Source organism: Gallus gallus, chromosome 6, assembly GCF_016699485.2.
Source record: "Gallus gallus isolate bGalGal1 chromosome 6, bGalGal1.mat.broiler.GRCg7b, whole genome shotgun sequence".
In the NCBI taxonomy this organism is placed as follows: Eukaryota; Metazoa; Chordata; class Aves; order Galliformes; family Phasianidae; genus Gallus; species Gallus gallus.
The window spans coordinates 21,682,253-21,704,124 of NC_052537.1; the positions used below are offsets into that span (position 1 = coordinate 21,682,253).

Consider the following 21,872-nt stretch of genomic DNA (forward strand, 5'->3'; position numbering starts at 1 on the left):
TTTAGTTTTACATATTTAATAATGAGATATTTTGGCAGTTTCTGTAGTCACGGTTAGAATATATGCCTCATTTTGATATAGGCACATGTTGTTATAGGGAATCAAGTAATTAACTGGGAGAAATGCTCCTTATAATTAAAGACATGACTGAAGGGGAAAGCTGGCTGCGTATGGGTGCAAGTCCTACACATCCCAGTGCTGCTGTTTGACAGGAATTGTGGTCTCAGAATGCATTTGTTCTAATGTGGGCATTGCGGTTGCCAGTTGCAATAGTAAAACTAATTGTGAACATGGGAGGCTGTGATTGAATTTTTAGTTATTTTTATTTGAAAACCAAAACCAAATGCTTTTGCTATGTAACATACAGAAGCATGTCTTGTCGGACTGAGATTTTTGAAAAACAGGAATGGAAATGCCATACAAAGCACTGTTTTTGGCCTTAGTAAGAATGCATAAGCTATATTAATTGTTCTATGAAACCTGTTTATTTTTGTTCTTAAATCTTTGGAGGGTTGAATAAAATCAGATTTTGAGGTATATAAGCTTAAAAAATTACCTTCTGTTTGTGATTTTAATCTTCTCTATGCAGCTTAAGCTAAGAAATTTACAACTACTTAACCCCCATGTGATCCATTATCTTTGCCATGGAGAAATGAGCTAAGTTTAAGAAGAAATTTTCCTTCCTCTGCTGGAATGATTGTGATCTGGATTAAAAAAAAATCTCGAAGTGATTTCATTCCATAAATTTTGGAACTCACTTAACTTCTTTAAATCATAGTACTTACAGTGTGTGTATGCCTGCAATATTTCTGAAGCTGCATGACAGCTTAGGCTTATGCCAACACCAGCACAAAACTTCTCCCCTCTCCCTTACAGTGCATTAAGTATTTTGGGGGGTGGTTGCCTCTTGAGCTTCTTTCCATCCTTTATAGCAGTTCTTAGTTACTGGTTACACTACTATCTGTCATTGTTGGAGGAGGCTGTTTGGTTTGAGGCTATGTGCAACCTGCTGCTTAAAGGACCTTAAAATCTCCGCCCCTTAGTTGTCAGGGCTTAGTACACACCATATTGCCACCAAGTTGCTCATCCCCATGCAAAAACATCGTCATCTTGAAGCATCTTGTTCTGAAATAATAAAATTAGTGAGATAAAAAGATTTCTTGTAAATACATAATTATTAGGAATTTCTTGACATTAATGGCATTGTTTGTATGCAGACAAGTTGTACATGGGTACAGGGCAGAGGTGCTCAGTGTTCATAATGAAAATCGGACTTCCATTGAGGAATGTGCTGTTCAAATATTTGGACAGATCTAAGCATAATCCTATAGATTGTTTAGGAAAAGTGAGATGAGTATGTTTAGATTTGGAAGCATTACACAAAGAGGAAAAGCTACTGTTTGCCTATATGCTAGGTTCTCAGATAATTTGGTGTGTGTTAATTTTCTAATAGTGTCATCGATATTGATCTGAACAGTCGGTAGAACTTCTATGAACTTTCATCTACAGTACTTTATTGAATACAACTGGTAGTGTAATTTCTAGGGAAAATGGGGCATAAATGAAATTAGTCATCTTATTTGCATAAATACATGTAGAAACCAACTGCTGACCCTGGGACTTCTTATTAGATACTAGCAATCCTAATTAAAAATTGTTTACAGTACTAAGAATTGAATGTAAACTAATCTGCTTGGCCAAAATGAACTGAAAGGTGTCCTCTGTCCCCCATCTTGCTGGTATTCATTCCTGTTTTCAGTCATACCTTCCTGCAGCCGTTGCTCTAATGGGAACACTGGGTTTGGGTGTTCTTTTGAATTAACATATGCTCCTTTTGACTTTAGCAATACTAGGACTTGAATAGTCAGCATGGGGACAGAGTTACCTGTCAGCTGGGTGGTGAGTTGTCCTTAGAATTTTTTGTGAACTCTGGAAAGCCAGCAAGAAAGTTCAGTGGAAGGGAAGCAGAGAGGGTGAAAAAGTGGTGTGCATTCTTTTATTCCTCGTCTTCATTTAAGGAAACACAATATTGTTGGGATTCAGAGCTACCTTTTGTAAAAATGAATTTAGACTAAAGGTAATTGGAAAAACAAACAAACAACCTATCATGCAAAAAACAGCCAGCACCCTCTCACTCATTCCCTCAAACAAATAAATAAAATCACACCTCTGAAGTGCTGGGATTTTGTTTTTCCTGAAGCTCCTGTGCACAGTGACTTTGCATTGCTGCTGGGCTTCAAATGTTCCATCTGGTAACAGTGTTCATTCTTATCTAAAATCATCTGTGAGGTCTGGTACTGTTTGCTCATGATCTGACTATCTTTTTCTTTTCATTACTGCCATTTAGTTTTATTTGTCCCTAATAAAATAGTTTTTAAAATAGATTAAGGTGGTGTTTTAGGGCACATTTTTAGGTGAACGTATGAAGTTTGTTTTGATGAGTTGTTATGATGAATAATAATTATGGGGGAAGTCTTCAAGCCAGGACAGGAAATGGAAGCAAAACAATTTATTTTCATGCTCCTAGAGTCTTTTTACGATTGCTTTGTCTCCCTAAGAGCTATCATGCTTTTCTTTTTGTGTGTTCTGATGTAATGCATTCAAACATGTCATGTTTAGACATAACAAACTTGCTGAAATATCACTGTATATTTAAATCTTCTGCCAGTGACATACGTATACCTTGAAATGAACTCTTTTGAATAGAAAACTTACTGAATTATTTTTCTCTTGCAAAATCTTTAGTTGACGGTATAGTAGGTTTATACATACAGAGAGAGAGAGAGAATTTTTTTGGTAGTGATAATATTCTCAGAAAATATGCAGGTAACTTCTAAGAGGTGTCAGGCTGTCCTGATAATTTGATATCTATCTATTGGAATTCTATGACTTCAAGCCCAATTGCCACATCAAGCTGCAATCAATTACTGATTCATTAGCATATGAAGAATAATAGAAAGGAATAAAAGACACTGAGAGCTACAGTAGGTCTGTTTTTACAAACGTGTTTAATCTAAGAGATCAGAACTGATTTAATGGGAGGGGAAAATGAATGATGGGAAGTGTGACACAGCAAAGGCAGCAGTGCGATAAGAGTTCTGGAGTGTGTGACTGTTGCTTTATACATAACCTTGTTACATTCTTCAGAATCAGCTGTACAAACAGTTAGGTTTATGCTGCCCTAGGGACTGTAAGATAGGCTAGTTATAAATATCAAAGTTCCTTCTATACTTAAGTAAAAAAGAAAAAAAGCAGGGAGAAAAAAGGTATTTTTTTCTCTTCCATTCAGTTTTTTTCTATATATCTGCATTTTCTGGGATCTCATTTGGCTGTCACTAAGAGCACTATTGCTCATCAGTGATTGCTAAAATATCTTTGTAACGGAGGAAGATTTCTTTACTTTTCTTCCTTTTAGTTCTAGTTGCTAGCTCTGTACTACCTTATTTTTTCTCACTACTTTTCCTGCATCTAAACTTCACCAATGTGAGGTTTTCTTTCAGCTGTGTATCTTCCATATTTTGGGTGAGTGCCATCTGTTTCTGCAGCATTTCATGATCAAGCTTTGCCAAGCTTTTTCATAAACATTATATATGGTGCTAGAAGAGGTGGGACTACAGTCCAGAACTGTGTGTGGTAGATTGAAGATAATATAAAGGAAGTTTCCATCAGCTTGGCTGTTAGAAATGTGTGCTTTATTGTTAATTTTACTTTTAAAATGAAAACTAAGAAATGGAAATAGAAAAGTCTTCTCTTCTGAGTGGATGCCAGCCTACCAACTGTGTATGAAGAAGAAACACCTAAGCTGTTTAAACAGTAGTTTTTTCTGCCACAAGTTTTAAGTATCAAATGCTTTACCTGAATACAGCTTGCATATGGACTGTATTATTCTGAAGGTGGTATTCAATGGCATATGTATGTTAGCGTACTTTACAGGGAGATTTGTCGTAGCAATCATTTGCAGTGTGTCATTGGAAAGAAGTGAACCAGAAGTGACTGTCATACCACTACATTATCACAACACCAGTCTGCACATCCAGCTCTCAATCAGTGGAAACTAAGAACTATTTTTTGAACCACTCTCAAATAAAAAGTTAATCTCAAATTCAAAATCTGAATTACTTGCATTGTATTTTTTTCTTTCAAAGACCTCCTTAAAAGGAGTGGAGGATGGAGATCATCTTACTCTTTATGAACAGCTTTTTCAGACAAAGAAAGTGGAAGAAAGAATTGTTTTCTTAAACGAGCTCATCATCATTCAGTTCTTCAACAATGAAACATGCAGAAGTAAAAATAATTTTAAATACTACCCCTGACAAAATGAGGAGAATAGTCTGAGAATGACAGCTTAATATATTGAAAACTCTTTCTAAGCAAATAGATTTCTGTGCGTGTAAAGATCAGTAGAAATATATGGCCTGGAAGCCAACAGTTCATACAGTGAACCAAGTCGAATGCTTTGCTCTCAAATATAGTTCTTAGTTTTCCCTACTTTTGTGCACATGAGTACAAGTTACTGAGTTTTGTCAGATAGTATTTGTTTGTCAGCTTGCTGCTTATGTAGTTAAAATCCAAAAATGTAGTCAGTGAATAGTATTTTATATTCTTTAAATTAATGCTGTTTTTATGAAACATTGGCCTCATATGCAAGCTGTTCTTGTCAACCTTGTCTCCTATTTTAGGTTGTAAAAATGTTGAAGTATTTCTAAACTACATTTATGTGTATATAATATTATTGCTTTGATTGCTGTGAATTAAGTTACTCACTGTTTCACCTTTAGCTACTGCCTTTCATAGGCTTCCATTTGTACAGAAGCCCAGTTTTTAAGTAGAACCTACCTTACCTAGCTCTTATTCAGACTTTTTTCACATGTTAATGACAGTATATTGAATAACCTTCAGACAGAACAGGGTGGACTGACAGAGTGAACAATGGGAACTTTTGTCTTGTCTTGCTGGAATTGCAGTGATGATTTTTTCACACAGGTAATTTGAGACAGGTTGGTGAATGGTATACACTTTTTAAAAATCAGAAACATGTAAATAAATGTTATGTGTGTTATAGCAAACAAATTGACTTCAAGAATTTTTTTCAAAGGAATCCAGAATACATGATCAGCCTGTTGAAATCTGTGAAGATCTTTCCCAGCTTGCCAGTTTTATATTGCTGTTAGAACCTGAGTTAAAAGTCAAGCTGACAAATTGATTTGGCAGGATTTTCTCCTCTATGAACGTGCTGGAAGTACTTTATCTTGCCTGTAGACTTAAGTTACCAGTTTTTTTTAGTAAGGTTTGATGCATTTGAAAAGGTGCTCCAGGAGTCTCTTTCTTACCAGTTGTTAATATGGCCATAATGAAGCTGTTGAAAGCTTTTAATCTGCTTGATACAGATGAACAACTACTTTAGTTTTTCTAGGGATAATTTTTGATGATAGTGATAGTAACATAAGCATGTTACTATTAAATATCAGTTTCTAAGCTGTGGGAATTGGACTTGTAACTGAATATCCACTCCAGCATTTGAAGCTCATGATTTCATGTTGTCTGGAAATAATAGATGTTAGTCAGGTAAGGTGTTTCGTTTTTGCCAGTGTTTAATAACTCTAAGAGGCTTGGTTCATAGGGATATTGAAATATAAGTCACTGTTTTGCCTTCATGTACTGATGTATTCCGTCAACATATAATTGAATCACTTCAGATGGTACACATTTCTAGGTTGAACTTCCACATAGTCATCACTGATGTTTATTTTCACCAGGTGCTGCTGATTTTTTTTTTTCTCCTGGTAACTTATAGCTGAATTGTGCCGTGACTAGTGCCTAGTAGCATCTTCCTAAGAGTACAGCAAGACCAGTTAGCAGTGTGATTTGAGACCAGAATGGTAAACAGCTAAGAACCCAAAAGCATGAGTATTTTTTTCTTGTAAAAATGTTCTTATGACCTTTCTCATCCATGGGAATAAATTAAACCAGTGAGAACACGTAACTTTGGCTTTTGGAAACTTTCTCTGTATTCTCGGGGAAAGCTAATGAGCCTAATAGTGAACATCAGTTTTGCTGCTGTTTCTGTTTTGGAACGTGGAACTGTCATTCTTCATATTCTACAAGGCTAGGACTAGAAGAACACTTGGTAAAACTTCTGGTAGATCCATTTAAAACCCTCAAGAAGTGCTTCAATATTTCATTTCTGGAGCTTCCTGCCACAGAAACTACGGAAAGTAGATGTAATATCAACAGGTTCAAATAGGCATTAGAGAAATGGTAATCAAAATACTTCTAAGAAGATATTAGAAGCAGGCAAGAGTGTGCCTCCTAACATTTTAAACATATTTACTTTAAATGCCAATGCAACAAGAGAAAAACATACAGTGGCTAGTCTAATATACTCTTTCTAGAGTCACTGGGGAAAACAGAACATTGATCTGGGTGGATCAATGATCTTGGCCAGTAGAGCATTGCATGTCGGCTCTCACAGGTATTCTAGCGGAGCTGTATGATTTCTGTTGATGTTCTAATATGCACCAGGTAATGAGTTGTTGATGAGAATGTTTTAGTCAATCCTTTATTTTCTATAGCTTTTTCACTTGGTTTCATCTCACAAATGAATTGCAGAACACCTGTCTTACTAAAAATAATTCTCAGAAACCATTTGTGCAATTCTGGTGTTTGTTTACATGGTTTGCCTTTATCACACAAATTACACAATGTCCTTTTTTGTGTTGGAACTTTCCAAGATAAACAGTACAATCCCAAAATTATTCCCAGCATAAGAAGTGAGCAGAAGAGTGAGGGTGGTTTTCTTGTTGGTATATGGTATGAAATGTTTTGTTTCTTGGTTATGGCATTCTTGGTTTTCAGAATGAATGTTAAATGAGTAAGAGTAACTTTTAACAGGGTAATTTCCCACATCCTTATCCCTCTTCTTCTCTTGCTGATGTTACTGTGCTGTGGATGTCTGCTCCACTGCCTTCCCAGAACTGTAGGCAGGGGCTTTTTGCTCAGGCCTTGAGAGCTGTCTTCTGTGGATGTGCTTCAGTGTGTCAGGCATCATATAAACCATGTTATCTTCAGAGTTCTGTAGCTCTTCATCTCATTTTGCAAAGGCATTCTTATGCCAACAGTGGATTTTCTCTCCCTTGACTGCCAGATAAACATTATAAAAATGCAAGTCTTCTAGCTCTTTTTCATCCATTTCATATAGCTTTTCTTGAGATGCAGTTAAAATTTCCACATTTCAATTTGTTGCAATAGTGGATATCCTTAGCTGCAGACTTCCAAGATTCCCAACAGCACTATATTTACTTAATTGCATTGCATTAATTGGTGTTTGGGGAGTTTGTTTTGCTTGTTTGTAAAAAAGCTTGGAGTTCCATTCTTTAATATACAATTTCGTGTTTGTAAAGTGCACTTAACTCACGGGAGGGAGATGGGTTAACAGTTTCAGGAAATAAAGACTGTGTTGTTCCTTTATGGTTGAGTAGATGCACCCTGGGATGCGATGGCTCTGCAACTTGCTACATGTCAGAGCTGAAGAAAGTTGCAAAGGGTAGGAGAAATGGTGACCAGCAGTGGTCATGCAAGGGAGGTACGCAACTGGCTAGGGCCTGCCTGCAACTATGTCATGGTACATATGGTAAAATGTGTTCAGTGCTTCTTAGAGTAGCCCTATTTTATTTAGTGCTGTAACATTCTATGAGGCACCTAGGAAATAGACACTTCTGTGTTAAATTTTGGGACTGTTCAAGGAGTTGGTTTTCTGTGCAAAAGGATGTTTATGTTTGGTATAAGAAGCAGAGTAGGAAAGAGGCTTCATTTCTGCTGGGAGCTCCCTATCTTTTTTATTCTTTTCTTGGAGCTGACTGAGAGAGAAATTAACCATAGATATATAACACGGAATAACGTGTTATAATAATGTGAATAACACATTCATTGTCTGTAATAGTACAATTGTTTTCTTATCGGTTCCCAAATATCTTAATTCAAGATTAATTTCTAAATTTTATTTTCAAAATAATTACTGAGACCAGAGGTGTTATGAAATTTACCCCCTTACCAATACTTCTATTAATTCTGTTGTGCTCTGAACTTAGTTATAACCAAAATGGATATTTTTAAGTTGTCTCCTATTACACATCCTTATTTTTCATCCCGTGTAAATGAAAAATGAAAGGGTATGTTGGCATCCCCGAGTTGCCTTGCTGAGTAACTCTGGCTTTTTTTGGAAAAAGTAATTTTGAAACAATTCTTCATCGTATGCCTAATGAAACATTCAGGTAATTGCTTTTTTGTTGCCTGATTGCTGGGATGGTGAAGAGAGATGACCCATTTGTGTGTTTGCCAAGGTTACATTTCTTTGGGGCTTGAGGAAGAAACTGCTTGTACAGGATTTTACTGGCAGGACCCTGGGCTGCCAGGGTGACAGTCATGGGCTTGCTCAGCAGAGGGGGAGCCAAGAAGGAGGTAGGGAAAGTTAAATGCATGGTTGGACATCTCAGGACATGCATTTGTGGATGGTGATATTTATATGGGAAGGTAGGGGATGCTTGGAATGTAGATGGAGGGAGAGAAAGCTAGATATGAAGTGGGTTAAGGGGTTCCTTTAAGAGCTAAAAGAATCGAACCTAAAACTTGGATGTGTAGGGCAGGACCTGAAGGCATTGTGTTAAATGTGGAAGCAAGAGGGAGAGAGTAGGGAGAGAGGAGGAGAGCAGGCAGTATTGCACTGAAGAGAGAGACAGAACAACTCTTGTACCTATTATCTAAGCTCACTTGCTGTTGAAAAGCTCTTACGTGATCCCTGGCCTTCATGTTTGACTTCCTTTGAGGACCATATATATATTTTGTTACATTGAATTCCATATATGGAAGACACTGTTTTCCAGGTTATTTTCTGGTATTCTAAAATTTCAAATGAAAAAGTGCTGCTTTTTTTTTTTCCATTTGTGTAGTGAAAATTTTTTATAGCTCTGTGGCTTCTGCGCTTGTACAATGCTGTAGAATTGCCGTTGATGCATATCTCATTGAAATGCTGTATTAATTTTGGTTCTTATGAAGATGTTTTGCCAATCTGTTTTTATTAGTCTGAACATTCTGGCTATTGAGTTCATATGGGTTTGGTAGGATTTTAGTATTTGCAGATGGCTAATTATTTAACTTGAAACATAATTGGAAAACGTTGTCCACAAGCTAATTAATGAAATGCTAAATGAATAATTTTAATTAGGATTACTGTTGATGATGTTTATTACTTCTTAAAAACATAATCCTAAATTAATCATCTGTAGTACTGTAAGTCTTATGTGCCTGATTTTTTTTATTAATCTTGACATGTAGAAAACTTGCACAGCAGGTTTGGGGGTGTTTTGGTTTTTCTTTTTTTTTCCCTGGCTGTGTCATCTTCAAACTTTTTCTCTTGTCTTGGGTTGTTTGAATTTCATTTTGCACACTTTTCAATGCATTTTCCTTCTTTGTGGTGGGAGGGGAAAAGAAGACTTAGAAGCTACGTTTTCTTTGCTTTTGGAGCTAAATCTAATGACAGCTGTACCGACAATTTTCTTCTGTGTTTACATGCAGCCAGGAGCTATGGGCGGAGAAGAGGTAAAAGTATTTACTAAATGTTTTGTTTGCTGAATAGTGGGAGATATAAATATTTAGTTCTCTTATGATAAGATAACGTTACCAATTTTAACAGTATTTGGTTGATCAGTTGCTTCTTATAAATCATTTTTATATTCCTCATTTGCAAAACATCTCCCTTTTTATATCAAGTTAAAGCAGCGATGATTTGAGCAGGTAACTCAGTATATTACTGTTACTACTGAACTGGAGAATGGGTAAATGTTAAGATTCTTTTTCATGACACATATTTATGATTTTAAATGTGTGGTGTTCCAGAAATGAAGACTGTTTTCAGATGTTTTTTGTAGAAGTTTAATGTTTAGCAAACTTATTGAATTACCTCAGGCATACTTTTTTTCTTGGATGGAACTTCTTGTGTTGAAGATTGCACTTAAGAACTGCATCAGATTGCCTTAGGTAGAACATTGTGAATACCAGTGTTAATAGCTGTCCTCAGTGGTAAATACTGATAATCAAGAGAGGAAAAAAATATAGAACATTTGAGGATGTTTTAACTGTATTTCATCATTTAAGCAACTCTTACACAACTATAAAACAGGCTGAAAGCATTATACAGATGTTGTACAGTGCTGTTAAAGTTTATTCTGAGAGATTAAAGAATGTGGACAAGAGCAAACGTTGGTTACCAAGAAAAGAACTAATGTACCTTATTTTTCTAATGTACTGTGCTGTAGTTGACACTGACTTTTTAACTGAGAAAATAATGGTGAAGACTGGCATTTAACAGCTAGCATTGGACAGTGCCTTCTGTTTGGGGTACTTTGGCATTACATTTTGTTTTATCTCCCCTTTTTTTATGTATGTTCTGTGGCAGCTATGCGTGTGACATTGCTTGGAAGGCCTTCTCCTTTTCATAGAGTAGAATTTGCATCAAATTTGGAGACAAACCTAGTCATACAAGCTACCCTATAGCCTCTAAGTAACTTGTAGTTTGCAATTATGTGTGGGTTAAAATAGTAGGCTGTACTGATACTGTTTTTAACATAAAATTTGAGCTGATATGATTCAAAGCTGATCGTGTTTAGCTTTTAATCTATAGGTAAAAGTAAACAGAGAATGGTGTTTTTAAAACTTAAATTTTCCCCACGAACTTACCTTGCTATTTTTCCCTACTTCCAGAGAACAATCTATTGTTAACAGATGTCTAAAGCACACTAATACTTCTCTTTGGTGCTCTCGTGGTACTTGAAATGTAAAATATCGTGAGCTCTGTATACATGTGAACATAGGATGGTGCCAATTGTCTCCAGGTTGATTAAATGGCAGCAAAGTAGGAAAGGAGGTGGAAATCATCTGGGCACTATTAACTTCCAGTAACTTGTGTTGACTTGTAGAAGCAAAATGTAAGTGATGTAGCAATTGTAGTTGTGATACATACAAGGTAGGCTGTAAAATTCAGTGTAGGCTTCTTTGTAGAAACTGTGGTGATGACAAAACAAGGCAAACAGGTTCTGGATGTGCTGGACTTTCAGGCTTATTTTACTCAACTAAAATGCATGCTTCCCTCCATAATTGTTACCTATGTGAATTTGTCTTTTCTATGATAACTAGTAGGTGTGTGTATGTGTGTGTGTCTGTGCGCACATCTCGTCATCAGTGTTAGGGATTTTGTGATATGCCCTACTCATACAATATTAACCTCTGTGATATCCCTGCTTTTTCAGTATATTGAATTGCATAATGTTGTTTTGAGCTTTCTTAACCTGAAGATCCATGCAGTTCTTCAGTTGTCTGCTTAAAAAAGATGTGTTGTTTATCAGATGTTCTCATATTTATTGTTTTTATCATTTGCATTGCAGTAATAATATGCAGAGAACTCAGAGGCAAGTCTGTGCAGGGACTCATTTCATGTTTATTACACTGGAGTCTTTTAATTAGTCTTTCACACTGTCACTGTGACTAAGCATCTTCAGTGGGAAGGGTGTTGTCAGAAATATATTGGGGGTTGGTGTAACCTATCAGCTTTCTACTTGATCCTCTGTTTCCTTTGTGAATTAAGCTAAGCTTTTTTTTCTTTCTTTCTTTTTTCTTTTTCTTTTTGGTAGAAATCACACTTCAAGTATCCTGAAAACAAGATCTTTATCTGGTTTTCAAATTTTATGTTATTTTTTCCAGATATAGGTGTAAGAGGAGCTGTACAAAGTCTTTCCTCCTGCCTTGACAACTCAGAGGTGCCAGGGAAGGGCTGCAGGCATATAAAAACAGGGCACTTAATAATACTCTACAGAGGTTTGCCCTGGGTGTTTTCTGATGTGGTGTTTCAATAGCTAATGCTCCAAGATGGGTTTTTCTACTGTTCTTGCTCATTCCCTCTTTCAGAAATGATGTGAACTTTGTAGCATCCTAAAAAGCCTGTGGTAAGGGGTTCCATAGTTTGGCTTTCTTTGAGTCTTGACATGTACTGATTGTGTTTAATGTACTTTGTTCACTGTCTCTTCCAAGTGAGGGGAAACAATTGTTCCCTACTCCATTTTCTCTATGCCTTTTGTTATATTAAAGATTTACTTCATACATTTAACTGTATACTTCACTATAAAGCTTTACACCAGCATCTCTTGTGTTCACTTAAGCTAAGTATAGTGTCTGTGTACTGTCAAGCATCTGGCCATCAGAGGAGGCATTTTGCTTTTTAAGCCACTATGCGTTTTATTGGATTTCCATCAGAAATCAGCTCTCATTCAGCCTCCTCAATGGATCTGTATTTCAGTTGAACAGCTAAACATTGATTTATTTGATGTGTAAACTTCCATCTTTAAGAAAGTATGTTTGTGGGGGGAAATAAAATATTATTTAGCCTGTAAATAATTTGATATTCTTACACATTTTTACTCCCTCCACCTATTATTACTCTCATTCATGTGCTCTCTCTTCTGCTAAAATGCGTATATTCATATATGTGCATGATCTCCCCATGCATTACCAGAATATTTATCAAGTCCTTTCTGGCTTATGCTCTAAAGCTGCCATTTCTGACAGCCAGCTGTGCTAGACTTTAAGAGTAGCATCTCTAAATCCTTCTCTAATTGTGGCATTTGCCCTGTTTCTATATTGGTGCTTAAAAGCACAGTAGGATTTTTACCTCTGTGGATTTTTGCGTTTGTGTTCTTTGCCAATGTTCTGCATTCAGTGTATTCTTCCTACATAAAAATTCAAGCTCATGTTTTGTGTCAGTCAGAGCATTTTTCCTGTTGGTTGTTTATCTCATTCCCTATATGTAGGTTTGCTGCTTCTCTTTGTAATGTAGCCTTTACTGTTCAAGGCTCTATTACTGATCGTTTCAGTATATACATTTTTTTTTCTGACTAGTGTCAGTCCTCATGTGCTGTCTTTCCTCCCTCTACTTCACTGTTCTATTAACCCCAAATATAGCTTCTTTTTCTTTGGGTCTTGTTGGAAGTCAATTTCATGTGATCAATTATCTTGTAACTTAATTATTTTTCCTGCTATTTATATTTCTAGTTAATCCCTCTATAAACTGTTTGTATCAATTGATTTTAATTCTGTCCCTAGGAGCAATCCTACATGATATGAGAGGACAAGTAGTTCCTTCAGAGTTGAGATGAGGTTCCCATTTATACGCGTTTCCACTTTACAGGATTTATTTTTCAACTCAAGTATAGGAAATTAAATTCTAAAGCTACTGTGTTCTGCTGTGCTGCTTATGTACAGCTTTTATATATTTTGAATTTCTTCTTCTACTTTCTTGGTTAATAAATCTGTTCTTAAGATAATGTGTGTACACGTGTAACGTGTATATTATCGGTAATAATAGCAACAAGTTATTTGAATCAGGTGATTGCAATAATTTACTTTTCATCAAATAACCGAAAAGCAGTCATTTAAATTGCTTTCTGCTCATTCATTTACTGAAAGTGTTTTAACACTGAGTAACAATTTGACACTGTTATAGCTAACAACTTTTTTTAAGTGTTTGTGTTTTATTTAATAAGTCTTCTAAAGATTTTATCTTGTTAGCTAAGCTGTTTGCTTCGCCTATGCACTTAATATCCACTACTCAGAGCTTTTCTGTGTTTATTTTGCTGTTATCCCCCTGCTCAGACTGTGCCTCCACTCACTCAAGGAGGAAGCGATGCAGTCCTTGAGGTTAGGATACTGTAAAGCATTCAGAAGGAGGCCATCCTGCCCTGCAGTGCTGTGGCTTGAGTGATCTGCATTTTTAAATCATTTCTTTGAGATCTACTATGAAAGTTTTTTTTTTTTTAATCAATAAGGATTGGTTTGAAGTGTTCAAAGGTTCTTTCTATAGCTATGACAGTTTCCGTGGACAACTGGTTGGTTTCCATTTGCTTAGCCATTCACAGGAGTTTCTGCTTCAAACTAAATTAAGTTTGTCTTCTGAGACTAACATAGTTACAGATTTGAAAAAAACACAAGTGATACCAATGAACGTGGTCTGAACAACTGATCGCTTAGACTTCTCAATAGGAATTCACTTCAAAGCAAAACAGTGTTTTAGAGAAGGAAACTAAGTTTTTACTGAAATATTTAATTGTCCAGGAAATAGCTTTAACTATAGATACTACAAAATCTGTTACAGGTCGGTCTTCACTCTTTCCTTTTGAAGATGGCTTCCTAGACGACAGTCACGGTGATCAGTCTTTATCATCGGGTCTCAGCTCTCCAACACGCTGTCAGAATGGTGAAAGAGTGGAACGCTATTCTAGAAAGGTGTTTGTTGGAGGTCTTCCTCCTGACATTGATGAAGGTACTGTGAATGAGTTACATTGGTGAGATATGGGAATTGGCTTTCATATAGTTACTTAGAAAAAGACATTTTGTCACGGAAACAAATGTATTTTTCCAGGTATATCACTTGTAGCACCTGTGGCATTATTTAAAACATCCTCCTCACTTTATCCCACAACACCTGAGAATTTCCATGATGTTCTTTTGTACTGCAAATTAGAGGAGATGAAGACAGAAGTGTCTGCATAGCAGGTCTTTTAATCTGCACTAGCAGCATGTGTCCCTATGCATGTAAAATAGGAGAGCTGGAAGAAGGAAAAACAGCGGGTACTGTCAATCCTCTGCAGAATTTCCCTTGTTAATAGAACTGGTTGATTTATGGACTTGGTTAATGCAGTACTTATCAAAATAAATTGGGTTCCTATCCAGCATATATGTAGTGTCCAGTTCACAGAAGTAGAGCATTTAATATGGTTGCAGCAGTAACCAGCTTAGTAGGGATGGTCAGGTTTTTTTCTCAGTTCATGTTAGCTCTGTGTGCACACATTCGGACTCAAACCAAAGCATTACAGTTTGGGGTGTATTTTTCATATTGTAGCGGGAATCCATCGCTGTGTAGCTTCAGTTGGCACACACACAGGACATTTAAGGATTCCTTAAAAGGGAGGAATGTTTGAATCTCATCACCTACTAAATCTAAAGAATAAACTATGTGCAATTTCAGTTAAAAGAAAGAAAAATAGACTGGGTTGCCAATGAATGGTTCACAAACAGCTCAAATGCAGTTCCCACATCAAATCACAAGTTAGAGTTGTTGATATAGGGACAGCTGGATCTGAGTACCTAAATGCGAGCAGCAACAGGCCAGCAGGTACAACTGATGTGACCACTGCTGGGACACTTAAAGAGTTGAAATACATGCCCAGCCTATCCTGTGAGAAAGTAAGAAACACGGCTGCTTGGGAGCTATTGCTCTCATACAGAGAGATGGACTCTAGTAACCTCATCTTCCTTCAGTTCCTGATTTGTGTTCTGTGTTTTTTGGCTCTCATTGCTTGAAAAATTTAACATGCAGCTCATGGGGATCAGGTAAACTGGATGCATCTCAAATACCAACCAAAAATTTGGAAAACCACTGCTTTTTTTTTTTCTTCAAGCTTTCTTTCTGATGAGTTGTTGCTCTGATCTATTTAGCATTGCATTAGTTATAACTCTAAATTACTACTTTCTTTAAAATGCATAAATGCATTGAAAATATATATATATATTTTAAAAACTTAAACAAATTTGAGGAAAAAAAAGGAATTTTCTTTAAATGAAAGTTCTCTAGGATAGTTTCAGGGATAGTTTCAGAAGTTTGCTCTATGGTGTTTTTTAAATGATACTTAAAAAAATAATGTGGTGATTCAGGGCAGATTTTCCAAGGGGACTGTGGAGGTGAAATCCCCACAGTCAGTCACATGGCCTGATGCAGCCTGCTTTCTAGATCATGCTACAAGGAGCGGCCACGCAGACATGTAGCTTCTCCATCAGTCCCCATGTGGCTGCATCTGACCCTGCATTGTGGCTATAATTAGATGTAGACCACAGCTGAAGCATATTCACTTTTGGTAGATCATGTTTGCAGCAGGATTAAATGCAGACTTGTATTAATGGAATGCAAATTTCCTTTTCTAAGCAGCCATGTATATTACAGAACTGAAAGGACATTTAAGCATTATCAATGCACAATTCTGCAGTTTTTGTTGTTCTTGATAGGTACAGAAAATAGACTTTGAAAATAGAAATGCTTACCTTGCCACTGTCGGTCTTCAGACTTTCTCTAAGGTGCCTCATTTGTTTTTTGTAGATGAGATCACTGCCAGCTTTCGTAGGTTTGGACCTCTTGTGGTGGACTGGCCTCACAAAGCTGAAAGCAAGTCATATTTTCCACCTAAAGGTAATTAGCTTAAAATATATTTATGCAGGCTGTTCTGGTAAAAGGAAATTATGTCTATAATATGGTAATCTATTAAAAAGAAAGTATTTGATTATCAGTGATGATTTGCTCTTTCAACACGTGTGTTTTCAGCAGTTATCGTGATGGAAAAAAAACCAATTCAGTGAATGAAATGTAGCCTGGTTGTACATCATCAAGCCCGGAGTCCTTAATTCAGTGTTTAATTTATACTAGGCTTAGTTTAGAAGGAAAGTTTTCGAAATTTCCTATTCCTAATTCTGTTGTGGTTTGCGTATGTTTGAAACTATAAGAATAATAGTGTGAGATTTCTCATGGCCAGAAGTTGTTGGTGAACTGCGTGCACAGTATTTTGCAGAGATCTATGAGCCTACTTTGTGTGTGTGCTGACCCAGGAAGCTGGGATCCTTTTCAGAACCAAAAGGTTTGCAGCAGGTTTGCTGCTGCTGAGCTACAGCAATGAATTCTGCTAAGAGATGGAGTCTTCAGCCGGGACAGGTGTCATGCACCATGATCACAGAGCTTCTAGGCCAGAAATAATTCGTTTCAGAGTGGCTTAGAGTTAAGCAGGTGGGGCTATTTTACACCCACCAGCAAAATACTATGCCAACTTACTTGGGGTTTATGGGAAAACTGGCTGGGAGAGTTGCTTGGTTAAACTCAATTGCTCTGATTGCACTGTATCTTCTCCTGTGATTTTATTGTATACTGTATAGTCTATGCTCAGTCACATTTGCCTCTTGCGTATGGTTTGGGAGTTCATGCGTGATCTAAGACTGTAGCCTAAAATTAGGCACAAAATTTCTGATCTATACATTAAGATTTTCTGCTCTCACTGGATCTCTAAGTTCTTAATTGCTCAGTAAAGCCACTGATAATTTTGGCAGAAGAGCGGGCTACTCAGTCACTGAACTAGCTAATCCTGCTAAGTTTTCATAGATGTATTTTTGACTGTAACAGACAAATAACAGTTTCCGTGGAAGCTTGAGTGCTGGAGGCAGGATAGCTCTGTGACAAATGCTTGTTCTGTAAATAGCTTTTGAGGCACTTGCTTTAAAGCAGAACAACAAAACATACTTTCTCTGTCTTTCCTGTCCCATACTCACAACTCGGCCTTGCTGTCAGGAGTTTTTATGCAACATCTGTTCCTGAATTAATAAATACATAAATAAAGTGCATATTCTTAAGGTCAGTTAGTAAAATACGTGTGTTTTTTTGCACTTTCACTGAGAAGTTTAAAGAGCAGTAATAAAACAAGTTTCTCCTTGTCCCTAATATCCCTTGGTCCTCTCTGCTGTAGTTTTAGTTCTCATTAATTCAGTAACTATTTAAGGCGGATCAACATGGGACTTGCAGTTATTGTTGAGTTTGTTCTGTATCTGACAGTGGACTAGTTATGCCTCAACAAACCTGTGAAAACGTTTTTGAGTAAGATCTATTTTAGCAGAAGACAAGGGAAAGCAGGCTCGCTTCTATTTTTGTCGTGATTCTAATATGGGAAACAGCTTTCAAAGCCCCTGCCAGTTGCCCTGAATGTCTGTCTGAAAGTGCTAAACATCAGTCAATCCCAACTGTTCCAGATTTATTTATAACTAACTTCTTAGTTATCAATCAGGACTTGCAGCATTATGCATCCTGCATTCCTGTCTTTTGAGATTCTCTTAAGAGTTGTACTGAGCTTGGTTGCTCAAATGTACATGACTTACTGTGACTATATTGGCGGTATCTGCATAAAAGACCAGGAGTCAGAAGGCCAAGTTTGAACGCATGTTGTATTTTTTTCAAATCTTTTGCATCTATTTTGAAGATAACGAATGCTCCTCTTGCACGGTTATTATGGAATCATTGAAAGAAGCACCACAATAAAATGTCTCTATTTCTGTTTTTCCATAGAAACTCCTTTAGAATTAAAACACAGTATTTATTTGTTTTAACTTGCTTTATTTTAGGCTGTTCTCATTTATTATCCGGCACTTATTTAAAAAAAAAAATGCAATGAAATGAAAAGAGATACTTGAAGTTATGCTTTTGCATGGCATTCAGTGACATTCAGCTGTCAAATCCTCGTGACTTCAGATGTTTCCTCCCTTTTTTTTTTCTACGTCTTTTCTTCCGTGTCACATTATTAATCTGTAGAATGTCTGACAATTTCAGTATGATTATTCCAGATGGATCATCTGTCCAAAATAAAAATAATAAAAAAAAGACAGACAGAGGATGTCTGTTTTGTGCTACAATTCTCAAAGGAGAACAGCAACACTGGACTGTGGGAATGCAGTGGGATGGTGTGGAGGCTAATCTTTGTTCACGCGTTAATAAGACTGATCTCTGAGGCTTCTCCCACCTACTTGAACGTGCCTGACTGGCAGTAATATTGAACCCTGCTCTTTCTGAAAATAGGCTGTCACCTCCAGATGGACTTTAGTGGCCTTCTGACAGATAGGCTTTTTTATTACCCCTTTATTTCTGTAGGTCAGGCCAAAGGACTGTGCCTAGACTTAGGAGAAAAGTTGTTTTTTGTTTGCTTTGATAAGCATTCAGTTACAGGCTTGGAGCAGATAGAATCATACCACTGGGTCAGCATAGTCAGCTGAGTTTCACACTGGAGGAGTTTCATCAGGGATTTCTGTCTTCATAGCTACGTGCAGGTGATGTCACCCCTTACAGTTCTGAGTATACTGATATAGACTTTCAGCATATATGTTAATTGTTCAAGAAAAATGCTGTGCCTTATTCACAGTTGAATGAAATGTGAATGTGTACAACATTGATGCAGTAGATGAATTCCATATAGTTGCTTTAAGTTAGGAGGACTATCTTGATATCCTTAGGACTAGGAACAAAAGGCTGCAGGAGCTATTAGCCATGACTAAGCTGATCAGGCATGAAATCAGAATGATTAAAATAAAACTACAGTGTAATGGCTTTTTTCCCCTCCTCCCTTTATCTGGTGCTTTATCTGGTTAGTTTGGTGGGTAAGTCAGACCATGGATATGCAGTCATTCTTGATCTGGCAAGCTATATTAGCTAATTTATTAGCTGGCGTGGTTGATTAGCTTAGGTGCTGTGTCACATAAGCTGCTTTCAGGGCTAACTGAGGTCCAGAAACATTCCCACAGTGCTGAGCTTGAACAAAGAATGTTTTCCTGGATTTTGGCATCCTGAGAATGGTGATGCCACTGTCCCTGGACAGCCACTGTCGTTGCTTAAACACATCAATTAAGTGCTGGACCTGGCAGACATAGACCGGTTTTGTGTGACATACACTGAACTGCAGTCTCCAGCATGGTGAGTTACACAAGGCTTATTACAATCTGATTTTGGACCTGGGAGGACTACAGATCAACAAGAATGTGTCTGTCTTGTACTACTAGGGCATGCTGTGTACTGTCATGCAAGTTTTCCTGTTTTTTCAGGTATTCTAGGTCTTTGTTACCCATGTTGAATCTTACCTGACATGATGACACTGAGTACGTGATTGAGAAAGAGATCTGGCTTGATCAGTGGTTAAATTTTGGTTATTACTATAACAAAACCAAAATTATCTGGCAGATCAAACAGCCCTTACAGAAAGCACCAGTGAGGTCCATATTCAGATTGCTGAGAGAACACTGGTGGTACCCAACTGTTTTGTCACTGGAAGTGTAGATTATTGCACTTGGCCAAGAGAAGTTGATAACAGCTGACAGTGTGGATAAGACGCTGCTATTTCGAGTTGTTGAGGCAATAATGCAGATGCTCATATTTCTTTTTACCTCTTCTATACACTATAAAGCTTAGCACCGTGTTTTTTTGTTGGTGTCATCCATGAGGTGAATTTAATGCTTTGCTTCTGAATAAGGCCAATTCATTACCGCTGCCTGAAAAGTCTTTGGATGGTTTCCTTTGGCATCTGTTTGGATGCGTTAGTAACAGAACTGGCAAAATGTATAAATGCCATGTGTTGGTCTCGGTAAGCAGATGCCCCGTTCGTAATGTGTTTACTTGGCGTTAACCACAGAGTTTTGGGAACTGAATGTGGCTTGTGATTATTTTCTGAGTACCTACGAGATGCTGAGAAATAATTAAGTATGCATGTAAGTAAGTTATCAAATGTAGTTACACATTTCCATGACAGTTTATTTCATTCTGGCAAAATCCAGGTAATTCAATTTGTATTTGATTAAAATATGAAGGCTTTCCAAATTATTTAGTGGTCTGCTGAGTTAAGCAATGTTTATGCTAACTACAGTTGATTTTTTTTTTTCCTGCTTCTTTCCTTAAACAGATGGTGTCAACTGTTTCAAAAACTCTCCTTATAGTTTTTTTTAACACATTGGTAGCTTTAAAACAACTTCTTTAGGGGAAAAAAAAAAAAAAAGCTTTTGCTGATGTATTTTTCCTCGTGATAACTATGAGTTTTCTAGCACTTGCTGAAACATGTGTGACATTTTACAAGGAAAAAAATTGTACTGAAATTTTTCTGTTTCTTTCCTTTTAAGAGGAAAGATGTTATAGAGCAAGGAAATGAGGTGGGACAGAGCTTGAAGACAGGATGCATTTGGAATGGAGGAATGCGTTGACATGGTTGATTAAGACGTGTGGTACAACAGTCTGATCCTCTTGCATTTTCCATGTTGTTCAGTTACTTATTTGATTAAAAATAGACACATTGTACCTACTGCTTACAGGGCACACAAACATGAGCAAGATCTCAGGAAGCAAAGAATACTATATAGAAAGTTGCATAAAGCAACTCTGGGAAGTGATTGCTTTCATTTAAAACTGGTGGTGCAACAGACTTGTTTGAGCATTCCTGATGGTCTCTAAGGTAAACCAGTTGGGAACGCTGTCACTGGCAGTTGACTGACCTTTGTTGTGTGACTGAGATCCTTTTGCATGGTTAATTCCATTGCCAGTGCAGTAGATGGTAGTTTCCACAAGAGCAGCGGCAATGAGTAGTTACAATGATAAAGTATGGTGCCATAATTCTAACTTCATCAGCTCGATTCAGAAATGGGCATCTGGTTTGCCTGAGTACAGTGATCTGTGGTACAGAAACTTGTTTCAGTATTTCAGAGAAGCTGCGGATGCCCCATCCCTGGAGGTGCTCATGGCTGGGTTGGATTGGAGCCCCGGGCCCTGATCTGGTGGGTGGCACCCAGCCAACAGCAGGGGGTTGGAACTGTGGATGGCTTCCAACCCAATCATTCTGTGATTGTTATTATTTTTTAGTTATTTTGGTCTAAATGATCTAATATACTACTGAAGTATGGCAGAGTGCCTGGCCAGTTTTCATATCTTACAAGCTGAAGCTGGAGATTGTAGCATTTTCTACAATGGGAACCTAAGTTCCTTATCCAGAAATGTATTGTATGGCAAATTGTGTACGCTCCCACACAGAAGTGCACAAGATCAGTCCTTTAAACACTGATCTCTCAGGCTGTGCACATAATTTGGAGGCTCTGTGCCTTCCCACAGCAGGAAAGCAGGATCCCAAAGCAACGCAGTTCACAAAGTGTGTGGTAGCAACATGCAGTACATACTAATTTGCTATTTAAGATTGTTTTTAGTGTAGAGGTTGTTTTTAGAT

At 37.2% G+C, this 21,872-nt stretch overlaps 1 protein-coding gene across 13 annotated transcripts in view; it reads left to right on the forward strand.

The window, feature by feature from the left end:
* Positions 1 to 21,872, forward strand: part of CPEB3 (cytoplasmic polyadenylation element binding protein 3) — an 88,582-nt gene that overhangs the window by 42,650 nt on the left and 24,060 nt on the right. For 8 of the 13 annotated variants that reach the window (XM_046942991.1, XM_015288842.4, XM_015288841.4 and 5 more), the window contains exons 5-7: positions 9,571 to 9,594; positions 14,195 to 14,362; positions 16,193 to 16,282. The exons of 2 other annotated variants lie outside the window; for them this stretch is intronic. In XM_046942991.1, the coding sequence (XP_046798947.1) occupies positions 9,571 to 9,594; positions 14,195 to 14,362; positions 16,193 to 16,282 (282 nt within the window). The remainder of the gene's footprint in view (positions 1 to 9,570; positions 9,595 to 14,194; positions 14,363 to 16,192; positions 16,283 to 21,872) is intronic. 3 more of the 13 variants (XM_046942993.1, XM_004942160.5, XM_421688.8) reach the window with 1 other exon arrangement.